The 12,479-nt window shown below is 43.4% G+C and overlaps 1 protein-coding gene across 2 annotated transcripts; it reads left to right on the top strand.

Moving 5' to 3' along the window:
- Positions 1-8,320, top strand: RNF25 (ring finger protein 25). 2 transcript variants are annotated; one of them, XM_083624637.1, is made up of 10 exons: positions 1-110; positions 1,491-1,565; positions 1,990-2,092; positions 2,186-2,253; positions 3,018-3,087; positions 3,189-3,260; positions 3,675-3,815; positions 4,735-4,824; positions 5,502-5,636; positions 5,978-8,320. In XM_083624637.1, exons 1-10 carry the CDS (start codon positions 61-63, stop codon positions 6,716-6,718), a joined length of 1,545 nt encoding a protein of 514 aa, XP_083480763.1. In that variant the 5' UTR covers positions 1-60; the 3' UTR covers positions 6,719-8,320. The 2 variants fall into 2 exon arrangements, with proteins under 2 accessions (XP_083480763.1, XP_083480764.1); XM_083624638.1 differs by having other exon boundaries at positions 96-650.
- The last annotated feature ends 4,159 nt before the right edge of the window (positions 8,321-12,479 follow it).

The raw sequence follows: 12,479 nt of genomic DNA, 5'->3' as shown, positions 1-12,479 counted from the left end.
CAGCGCCGGAAGAGAACCCGGCAAGCATTCCAAAGCGGTTAAGTTTCCGGGCCAGTCAAGATGGCGGCGACCGGCGACAGCGAGGAGCAGGAGGAGTTGGCTGCGGATTGGTAAGGGAGCGGTTCGGCCTTGTGTGTCCTCCTTTCTCTCTCAGCGGAAGGCAGATGAGCAAATGCCTGGCGTATCCCCCCCTTTCCTCCTCTGTTTTCTGTAGCCCAGGCCATCTCTTCAAGAAGGATTTTTTTTTGTTTCTTCGTTCGTCTTGTTCTTATGTAATGTTCGACATGTACGATATGGTTCGTCATCTTCCTGGGTCTCGTCACAACCCCCCGCTATTTCTGAGGGTAGGGGGCTGAGAGAGAAAGGCAGCGCCCAGTAGCCGAACAAGCAGAGATATGAATCTTATATCCAAGCCAAGTGCAAAATCCACTCCCTGGGCCAATCCTGTTCCTCCTCGCCCTTTGGTCTTCTAGCAGGGTTTTTTTTTACAAACTCTTTTAAAAACTGTAGATAAATGCCTTCTCTTTACCGCACAGTTACCTGGCTAGAAGCATATGCCAACTGAGATCTCTTCTCAGTCAGCTGCTGTTATGCCACTGGTTCCTTGTGGATATTATGAAAAAATACTCCATGCAACAATCTCACTCTCGGTTAGTATTACAGCTGTGTTTCTGCCCTTTGCAGTATGGCGCTGTGTCGTTTTTCAGCCACAGAATCAAAACAGAAAGAAAGTGACAGCCTTTCTCAAGCATGGTAAACTACCCACTGTTGTGGGAATTGTGTGTAAGGTAAAATTCTGAGAAGTAGCCAGAGAGAAATGTTTTTGTGGTTTTCATTATCACTGGCAGCAGCAAAGGTCTGCTAGTTTAGACTTTGTGCCCCTTCACAAGTGCCTATCCTCTTAAGTGTTTTAGTGGCATTTTTAAAATTCAGGTTATTATGTTGGATTGCCACAAGATGTCAGCATTTACAAATGGGTTACATGACCCCCAAAACTTAAATTAATGTAGGCATCTAATGTGATGTATGTGTTATTTGTTCTTCTTGAACACTGATTTGCCTGCCATGGTGATACTCTAAAGCAGTTTTGCCCTGGTGGGCTAGATCTTTATCTCTCCCACCCCAATGGGCCAATTTTGAGAAGTGTGTGGGACCACCTACCTGTCAACCATTTGGTGACATATTGATATCAGGTGATTGACAGATGGACTGTTCCAACGTACTGTCATTGTTGGCCCTGGGGGAGAATTGAACTCCCTATGCATTAGCTCATGCAAGAGTTGTGTGTGTGTCTCTATGTGTTTCTGTCCTGCTCTGTACATACTGGGAGGTGCCAGTCCGGTTCCAGCAGGAAGAGGCTGATGTGCTTGATCTGAGCTGAATTGAACTGATTTCTATCTGCCCCACACATAACATCATACATGATGGACTGGAGAAACCTGAGGAAATTAGCCTTATGTATCATATTAATATTTTTTTTTCTTACTCAGGGCTCTGCCTTCAGAAGTGGAAGTCTTGGAGTCCATCTACTTGGATGAGCTACATGTGTCTAAAGGAAATGGAAGGTAATTGCAACATTGTCAGATCCTTTGCTGGTTCTTTGTTTTATGGTATTGATCACTCCTGTGATCTTGCATATGTCATTGTGGAACTTGATTCCTGGTTTAGAAGACTGTACCCTGTTTTTGGATTAGACTACAGTGTCCTGCACAAACTCGGAATGAATTGCAACCCCTGATTCATGTTTGTTAATTTCCCAAAATATTAGTCACTTCTTTTTTCCCCTCCTTGTATTTGATACTACCATTCTGAAATAGTTATCTTTGTAAGAATATGGGGTGGGAAGAATGAAAGGTCTGCATTATGCCTGCTTCAATCTCCTTTCAGCCTGAGAAAGGAAGGAATAACAACCCACCTGCATTATGTCTCCTGTTCCATCTTCCTTTCATTTGACACCAGACTCTCACTTGAGCCTCTCTTCAACCCTAGGTCTGTGCCGTGGGAAATATCTATCACCCTTCATCCAGCAACTGCAGAGGACCAGGAGTCTCAGTATGTCTGCTTAACCTTGGTGCTATCCGTGCCTCTTCAGGTAAAGCCTTGTATGTCCTGAGTGAATATTTTGCTATGTAGCACTTTAGCATGGCTGTACTAGTCATTTTGACTTGGCTTTGTTTCTTATTAGTATCCAAATGAAGTGCCAAAGATAGCCATCCAGAATCCTCGAGGGCTGTCAGATGAGCAAATCCAAAAGTAAGTGTATTATGCAAACTCTTTCCAGTTCAGTGCAAGAAGTAAGGTTTTCTTTGTTTCAGTCTGTCACACTTTTAATGGAAAGTGTGGGGAGGTGGGAGCTTCTTTATATTGTGTTCCACCTGCCCAATGATCTTATGTGGAATATGTATTATGCAGCTGTTCTCTTAATTTAGAGCTGTGCTATGAAGGCTGTTGCTATGTTACTAAGATTGGGAGCATCGGGAATGAGGTTACAAACAAGACTGGAAGTTCTAATCATGTAATCAACATGTTTGGGTACATATAAATTAGTTATGGTGTTTGTGTGTAAAATTGGCATTGGGGGAATACACGTTAAAGGAGATCTTTCCCTTAAAAGTTATTGATAGGTGGACAAAATTAAGAGATGAGAGGCAATGCATCTTGGTACATTACTGTATCAGAAATGCAGCATCTTCATCCAAAACAAAGTCCCAGCTTCTGTTGCTCTTTACACGTGGCTTACTAGAACCTGCTTTCCCTTCCATGCTTTCCCTTCCCCTAGAAGGGCTTCAAGCTGCTTTTTCAATTTCAGTCTGGTACCACTTCCTTCTAATTTGTACTGAAGTAGCTACTATGTCAGATGAGATACTGGGTGAGAGGCTGGAGCCCATCCTGTATTGCTGTTGAGATTGCTATTGCAAGTGGCTGATTTAGCCACTCCAGTTCTTGCCATCTCACTTCCCTGGACATCAATTCTAGCCTTTCTCCTTACCCTGCCCCCTTTTTTGCCTCCATTTTAGGATTTCCCAGACACTACAATGTACTGCTGAGGCCCAGCTGGGTACAGCTATGTTATATGAGCTAATAGAGGTAAGAGAACAGAAAGGGGAGGCAGGCTGTCCAGACCTATGGCTTGGGCTGTTGCGCCTTTATTGTGTGAAATGACAAACTGACCCTCTCTGTCTTCACAGAAGGGAAAGGAAATCCTTACAGACAACAACATCCCTCATGGGCAGTGTGTGATTTGCCTGTATGGCTTTCAGGTAAGGGCATGCTGGATTGGCATCTTGTTTTCATTTGTGGTAAGCCATAGAGAATAAAAGCACTAATATAAGGAGGTGGAAGAATGAGGTGAAGCTGGGACTCACTGAGAAAGGAAGGAAGAGGGAATGGGAATTTGTTGGGATGTCTCTAGATCCCTTCCTTAGTGCTGTGTTGCATTCTGTTCTGCAAAAGTGTGTGCATGTCTCCCCACAGTGGGAAGGGGAGTAACAGTGGGAATGGGGTGCAAAAAGCCCCTGTTAATGTGATTGTTTGAATCTGAGCCAGCATCCACATATATTACATATGAATTGAATTGAAATTGGATTGAATGGGAATTATTATTTCAATGTATGCTGAAAATGCACAGTGTAGCTGATTTGTATTAATAGGAATCTGTGCCTTCCCCTGTGCAGGAAAATGAAGCTTTCACTAAGACGCCATGCTACCACTACTTTCACTCACGTTGCCTTGCCAGTTATACAGAGCATATGGAGGAAGAGATCCGTGCAGAGAGGAAAGAAAGAGTACAGCCTTTGGCACCTCTGCCCAAAGAGGTAATAGCTCCTTGCATGCACCCCACAGCTGCTTCTAGAACTTCACCAACTTTTTCCTCCAGGAATGGCTTCTGAATCTGAATCTGAATCAACATTTCCAGTTCATTTTGGTTATTAGTTATGGCGTTGAGAGCTGTGGACAGGATTTTCCCAGATAAATGTTGAAATGGTTTTCCATGGTTCAGTGCTGTGCATACTTTCACATTTGCAAGTTATTTTGTCTACAGAGAACAAAATGTTAAGTGATGTGTAAAGTCTGGGAATCTAGTTAAAGACCAGAGGAGATGGTCAACATATCTTCCTTTGCTTCAAATACTAAAGAACTGGGGTTCTGTAGATAAAAGCAATCTTCGCAGCTGCAGTGCAAGTGACCAAAAAGTAAACTCACATTATATCTCATTGAACACCTGTGTTGGTGTGTTTCTTGGTGGAAAAGATTGTGAATGGACTTCAACATACACAAAAAAGCTTTGCCAAGAAACAAAAGTTATCTTCCTCCACTCCCAAACAATAGAACAGTTCTGAGGGCAGGGTTGCTAGTGGTAAATCTTCACTCTGAGATAATTTTTGCACTAGCTTTGATGCAAGTTGTGATTGCGTTAGGAAGGCCCAGTAGCATCTTATAAAAGAGAACGCTTTACTGATGGATGTTTATAGAATGAAGTTAACTAAGTTCCCAGGAGGCTTGGATGATGAGCTCAGAATCCAGGCTGCCCCGTGATCCTTGTAGTCAAACTGCACAGCACTCTTCTGCCAGTAACACTGTTGTTGAGTGCTAGAGCTCCCCAGGATGAGTAGCAGTTTATCAGGAAAATATTACTCTCTTAAGACACACTGGCGGAGTATGAGAACAGTAGCTGTATATCCCATGACTAGGTCTAACCAAGGCCGAATTTTGTTGTTATTACCTTGTGTACAGGAATTTGAAGTGCAGTGCCCTGTGTGCAGGGAGCCTCTGGTTTATGATCTTGCAACATTGCAAGCAGCACCACCTCCACAGCAGCCAATGGTAAGGAAACTTTCAAAACAGACCTTTCACATGGACTTGCTGCTCTTTAAAAGATGCACCAGGCAGGCAGCCTCTTGCTTCACTAATCTCTCTCACTTATTGGACCTGTTGGGCAACCCCATTTCTCCAAATGAGCTCTGTTAAGTGTTATTTCCAAATAATCATATACCTGGTGCTCTGTACGTCTGCAGGTGGCTATGAGTTCTAACATTCTTCCCAATTTTTACTTCTACACCAGGGAGAGGAAATTATTTTCAGCCAGGGAGCTGTCTTCCTTTCTATTCAACCTTCCAGGGGCCACATAGAAATTTTATTGTTTGTATAGCAGGCTAGTTTCACACCCCTTCTTCATTTAGGCAAAAAGTATTAACAGAGTGAAACAACAGATATAGTCAACCCGTGTCTTTGCTTCCCTGTTACACAATAGGTAGTACATTTAGTTGTGTTTAGAAATACCAGCTTAGGTTCTAACTAAGAATCCTCTGGGAGGAGCATGCTGTGACTGGAGTTTTACTAATGAGATGCTCTTGCCTGTGTAAGGAGGTGGGAGGCTGCATTTTCCCCCCAGTCTTTCTCTCTGCCTGCCCCCCCGGCAGCCTCTTTGCCCATCAGATCTGGAGAGACCCAGAAGGCTCTGTTTGGGCCAGTCATCTAATTACATGCCTCTCTTTCCTCAGGAGGTGTACCAACCTGACACACAGACACTGCAGCACAGAGAACAACTGCGCCTGATCTATCAGAAGCAGCAGGAGAAAGGAGGCATCATTGACCCTGAAGCAGAAAGAAATCGCTACTTCATCAGCCTGCAAAAGGTTAGTGCAGGCAGCAGGAGTACTAAGAGGATAATGGTCATAGGGAAAGAATGAAACAATGGAGGTAGCAATTTTTACTTGCTGAGACATCCTGTCTTGTAGCACAAGAGAGAGCTTTGATATTTGCATCCTAGGCAATTCTTTTAAAGTGCTGATGACACTTGTTGCTGGCAAGTTTGCAAGTTACTATAGGTAAAGATTTAAGCAGCAAAGGCTGGGGAAGACAGATGGGGCGACATCGATATATTAATTCCTGTGGGATCTTTGCCACTCAGACTGAGAATCAAGCCTGCTGGGTTTATGCATTTTCTGCCCTTCATTTTGGTTTCTATCATTTTTAGCCCCCAGATACCACTGAACATGAACAAGTAGCCATCTCAGAAAATGTTCTGGATACTGACAAGGAACTGAGGCCATCAGTAGGCTCAGAACATACCCAAGGAACTGCAGAGGCTGCTGTTCCAGTGAGGAATGAACCTGAAAAACCAGAGAGACCGCCTGTCCCTTTGCACTTCCATAGCAAGAGAGAGAGGACTCGAGAGGAGAAACCATCTATACAAGGCCCTGGCTGGCAGCTGCGCTACAAGTCACTGGAGACACCAGCAGAAACTCATTGTCTTCTCACTGTTGAGGGAAAATCCAGAACCTTCAGTAGAAGACCCAACTGGAGAAAGGAGAGGGGACAGCGAAGCTATGGGAGGTACAATCAAGACTTCTCAAAATCTTGCAGCAGAGACCAAGTGTCTTCACTGGTGGAGAAAAAAGAGCTGCGCACCAGAGGAATCTCACCAACCAAAGAGGGAATGTATTTGAGAGAGGAGAAAAATGTTGTGGGGAAATGGACGCAGGAGCAGAAAAGTCAAGCCCATGACAGTGAGGAAGTAAACTTGGAGGTTAGCCATAATGAGCTCAGGGGGTCGGCCAAGTGGCAGGGTCGCCGTGGGATGCAGGATTGTAGGCAGTGGGAAAAGACCAAGGGCAGAGAACATGGATCTTATATTAAAGTGCCAAGAGGCCGAGGACGCACCACATTGAACTCAAGGAGAGAGCTGCAGAGCCAAGAGACTGAGGATGGCTCCTAGCAGGCTTGAGGGGCTTTTTCTAGGGATGAACACTGGTGATTTTGTTGTGCTGTCAACCATTGGCCTTGATTGTACGGAAAAGCAGATCTGTCTTGAAATTCTCCTCTCGGCCATGGGTGGTTTATGTCTTGCAGAATAGGGGTATATTGTCCTCAGAGATCAGAATTACTGTCTGTGGACTGTAGTAAATAACTGAATAATAAATGGTAGCCAAATGCTATTGCCCATGGGTAAACTGTAGGATCTTACAGTGAATCAGTGCTGTGTAGAGGACTGTTTGAGGCTGAATCACTGAATAAAAGCCAAGCTTGAAAAATAACTATTAAGTAACCCTGTTCTAAAATAGGTGCTAAAAATAGAAGGACCATAAGGGAGTACAGGTCTCCTTGTTTACTGTCCAGAACCATGGAGAGGACTTGCCATTAATAGTGTCACTATTTTTAGACATGCCTTATTGATGGTATTGGCATATGTGAAAAGAGTGGACTTGAATCAACATTGACTTGGTGGCTGTTGACCACAGAGGGTTCTTTAAGCCCCCCAACTGTGGCCAGACTGAATGTTGGAGTCTCCCACTGCCTCATTGTAATTGGCTAATGTTCAGTAGTGATTGACCTTGAACTGCAAACATCAAACATGCCTATTCTAAAGGGCCTTTAAATTATAATAAGTCCAACTCCTTACTCACCCAGTAGTTGGATTTGGAGCTAGTATTGGCAACAAAGGCTTCAGCTCCAGGTACACCAAGGCTCTTGTCTTTGCCTGTTTTCACAAATGTGATATCCTGCAATGGTTTACTAGCTGTAATCCTGTCCAGAGTTCACGTGACTTACGTTTTGGGTCTTATCATCTTTGATTCGAGCCAAATTTGGTTTTGTTGGGGTGAGAAGTCTCTCATGCTCAACTGGCTTTCCCCTCCTAACCTTATGGCTTTGTGTATGTGCATTCACCCACACACCATTCGAGAACAGCCCTACTCTCCATTTGGGAGGGTAATACCAATGTACCTACCTATTTTTAGGCTACACAGTCCCTGTCATCTCCCTCAGCAAAATGCAGCCTTGTCTTCATGGGTATTTCTGCTCAGAGGAGGAATCTGTAGTAATATGGAGTACATGTGGCCACTATGCAAACATTTTGAACAGACTTTCCTCCACTTGTATTTCTATTTTGTCACATATTTATGGCCTTCCTCCCCCCACAACAAATTTTACCCTAGGCTGTGTGAAAGTTCCCAAGCTGCTTAAATTCCTTATATGTCTGCAAAATGTCCCCCCACCCCTCCCCAAGTGAAGCTTTGCCAGACTTCATAATTTTCCTTTTCTGCTTAGCCACAGTAACATTGTAGGTGTGTGACAACTTTACAGAGCACAGTGGCCAAAATGACCTTACAATAGAAGTGTGACTGATTTTAAACCAGTTCATGCTAGAGGCTAAAGGATGTCATTACTTATTGCATGCATGCACATATACCAGTTTGAGCAGTTCTGCCTATTAAAAGGATTGATGTGAGATTGATTTACCTCCCTGCACTGTGGTGAGGTGGAATTTGTGGTGATGTGATGCAAAACAGGAGTATTAAAAGCAATTTGAGTAAACCAATCTATGATTCTCTTTCGTGGATAAAGAACATAGCTGCTGTGCTGCATGTGATGAGACCATTCAACATTAGAAACCATCTAAAAAGAGGCAGGGAGGTAATAACCTATGACCCATGTAGTTTAGCTAAAATGAGGAACCTTTTGATTATAAATGAAAAACAATCGGGTTCTAATCTGGACATCTTTCTGTTGGATTCACATTTTTCCCCTCTTTTTTTTGTAAACTATTCTTCTAAGGAGAAAGGCTGCTTCATTTTGCACCACTTGAAACTTCTGAACAATAATGAATGGTAGCCTACATAGAATATAAAACATGGGTAACACAGTATCTAGATCCTGATTGGATTTTCTGGACAGGGTTATAATACCGACATAGGTCCAGGTCCAGGAATACCTAAAAGCTATACATCTTAGGGACTTGGGTCATAAAAACTGACCCAAAGGGCTAATTGGTGAGCAAAGTGCATATAGCTCCTGTAAGTGTGCATTAGGTAAAAAAAAAAAAGAAGGTAAGAGCTGGATGACAGGCTACTTTATTAGAGTACACAAACTGTTCATTTGAGCTTGGATGGATTATTTCAGATTACCTGTTAAACTGAGCAGTCTTCCTGATTTGCTTGAACCAAACGTGCAGATATACAATGTCTGACTGCCCTATTGAGCAGCCATCTTGATCTGAAGGGAGGTTATACAATGATGAACACTCATCCTGATGTGTGGAGGTTATATATATTTCCATCTATATATATTTCCATCTTTTATACCACACATTTTCATGCAGTTCCCAAATTGCAAAGAGTCTGGTTTTTAAAAGTGGATTTTGTTGCAGCAAAGCACTTATTCCACTTGAATTGTATAGACTTATTTTTCTGATATGCAACTGAATCCCTTCGAAATGTGTAATGGGAGGGTGCCATGCGAGAGGTATGGCAGAAGAGAGAGATGAACGTGCTCAAAACTGGAACAGGAGCCAAACATTAGACAAGTAGGAAGGGATGAGGCTGGGAAATAAAGGGACAAGAGGAGCAAAGGAGTGAGGGTACCATGTTGTGGGACTGAAGGTGAACAAAATACTGTTTGCCCCATTTGCTCTCTAGGACTGTTGAGATCCTTAAAAAATATCCATCACTATTAATAAGTGTTTGATTATAGGGCATACACAGCGTACTAATGGAGGAAACAGCTGCTGCTTTTTTTTTTCATTCTGACATCCTTGGTGAATGGCTGTGCCTTCTTTGAGTAGGTCTCAAGGCTTCTGGATCTGTGCTGTTGATCACATCCTCTGCTTGACACTTTCCCCTTCTATTGTTTTGCTGTCTCCTAATTGTTCTGCCTTCCTTTTTACCAACTGCTCTCGATCCTTTGAGGACTCTCGCCCTCATTTCATAAACCCACCCCATTTTCTTCCATCATGTCCACATCCAGCAATTTCTTTTATAAAATCTCTGAAGTGCAGGATCTGTTTCTTCCTGAACCTTCCTAGTCTTTCCCATGCTTTCGCCTATTTGTGATATATTAGAGTTACTGTCCCACCCTGGGTTAAAACTAATACCTCAAGTATCTTCTCTCTCCACCCCCCCCCAATGTATGAAAGAACAATTCCCCCTTTCCATGTTTTGCTGTTGTAACATTGGCAAGAAGAGCAAGTGCTGTTTCACACCTGGGTGTTGCTATAAATAGAAGTGGAACCACCCGCCTCAAGGAGAACACTCAATGGCACTAACAGTACGTCCTAACCCAGCCTGCACGGAGAACCTCATTGTAACCATTAACTCAGATCAAACAGACTTGGGAATCGTTAGAGATCTGGCAGTGCTGTTTACGGCATACGTAGCTTACTGCGCGCGCACACATATATATGTGGTTGTTTGTTGTTGTTTAGTCTTTTAGTCGTGTCTGACTCTTCGTGACCCCATGGACCAGAGCACGCCAGGCACTCCTGTCTTCCACTGCCTAAACTCGACACAAGTATTTCCAAGGTGGGAAGAGTGAGTGTGTACATTGATGTTTGGGTAATGGGCACCATTTTGAATGAAAATAGTGAACCAAGACATTATTTTGGTGTTACTTTGCCCATTTTTGGCACAGGTTCAGTCATCTGTCGAGATCAAAATGAAACATTGCACAAGGGTTCCCAAGATGGGGGCAGCAATCTTTGGCAATGTTTGGATGCTGGATGCCAAGCCTGTGCAGAGCTTGTCTGAGACCCATGGCAGAAGTCCCCTGTTGACTGGGAGGAATGGGGTATTATTGGCATGACAGTCCAGCAAACCCCTGCCCCGTCGCCCAGCTGGCTTAGCCCTCTGAGGTATGCCTGGCTCCCCCCACTCTACAAAGGCTTCCTGGACACCATCTTGAATCATGATGGCAGACCAAAACATGACTTTGGCATGACTTCACCCAATTTTTGGCGGGACATGTCTAAACTCACAAATTACACTCCGTTTAAAAATAACAACAACAGGTTTCTAAAAATTCCCAGGCAGCGCCAGGCACCCCCTGCTAATAAAAGTGGCAGAACCATCTTAGTGATATTTTATATTAAATCCTGATAGGGTTGTGTGCCTTGTGTCTTACAACACATATCTTCCATCTAATAGATAAGAGCAGAGGTTAGACATAATGGTCACAAGTTATCTCTGCTTTGTTGCCTTTGCAGTAAGTTTCACTCACTGCAGGAAGCAGCATTGCCAGATCTCCAAGCCAAGTCACAATAAAGAGCTTCTCTGTCCTTTGAAGTTAGCTAACAGTTCCAATAACTGTAAGCGACCCTAGGCTAGTACATACTGTCTATGCTACCATAGATAGCCAGGTTTCCCCTGCAACGAGTACCTATTAGCGCCAGGAACAGAACAAGCTTCTTCTAAAAATATCCCATGCACACATAATGTGTAGGGAGTTCTCTCCATTCAAAACAGTGATCAGTAATGGACAATCGGTGTTCTGTTTAATAAATATAATGAAACCAGTAAGGAAGTATCAACAGAGTTTCTATGGAATCTACAGTGCAATCCTATACTCAGAAGGGAAGTGAGCCTTGCTGAGTTCAGTGGACCTTACTCCCAGCTCAGGTAAATGTGAATGGTATGACATCCTTAGAATCCCAATATCTTTAAAGCTGACCAATCAGCTCTTTCCTGAACAGGTTGCTGTTCTCAGGAAACTATCCTGACCTTAGTTGACTATCAGGTTATGAGAAAGGGCTAAATCAAGCGATGAAGCATCCCATTTGCCTTTCTGCATCCATCATCCCAGGTTGCTGCAGATCACATCATCTTCCACGATGGACCAATAGCAAGTGATGACGAAGACAATAAATGTATCTGCAGCATAAAACTCCCCGACACTACTTTTCCTTCACATCTGATGGTTATCCTGGAAAACGCTTATAAGAACCTGACCACTATTTATGAAGAAGAGGCGAACAAGGCATGCCTCCCTGGGGAAAGCGCTCTACAAACAGGGAGCCACCACTGAGAATGCTTGCTTCAGTCTGGACACCCTACAAACTTAACCCAGCTTCTTCTCATAACTGGCACATCCTCAGCGAGCTATTTGAGGCACCACCTGACCCAGGAAAATTTTATGGTTTAAGCCTTGAGCTCTTTCACTAGATCAGTTCTCAGCCTGTACCGGTAGAGATCAGGGTAAAAGGAATTTCCTAATAATGACTGGATTACCTCCCACTTAATAGTTCTTTATATTATAAAGAGGCCTGCAGAACCCTTCTGGTGCCACAGGGTCCCCCCGCCATTTGACATTAGACTTGAAAGAAGCATTCTGTTGCACTTACTAATAGAATGTAGCATGTGCTTGTGCTTAGTGCTCACAGCAGTTCTCAGGTTTGCAAATGATCCCAAAAGGGATGATGACCACCTGCTTTAGTGAGAATTTTGGAAGGCAAACATGTAATGAACAGCTGATCAATGACAGTACAGAGGAGGAATTGGGAAGCATTATGCAGAGAAAACACGGCAGGGCAGAGGAGTCTGGGTTGGGGGCCTGACCCGTTTTCTAAATGCAGTGGGATGAAACTTGGCAGAGCTTTTGAAACAAGCAGAATGCCTAACATGGTCACAGAAAACAAAGATGATTTAGTTACTTATCTTGTAAAATTTATGCACCTCTTGATTGTTAAAAAACACACACAAAAAACCTCA

Source organism: Podarcis filfolensis (assembly GCF_964270895.1).
Source record: "Podarcis filfolensis genome assembly, chromosome: 1".
Classification (NCBI taxonomy): Eukaryota; Metazoa; Chordata; class Lepidosauria; order Squamata; family Lacertidae; genus Podarcis; species Podarcis filfolensis.
The sequence above is the reverse complement of the archived record's forward strand: the minus strand, read 5'-3'. Positions and strand labels throughout refer to the sequence as shown.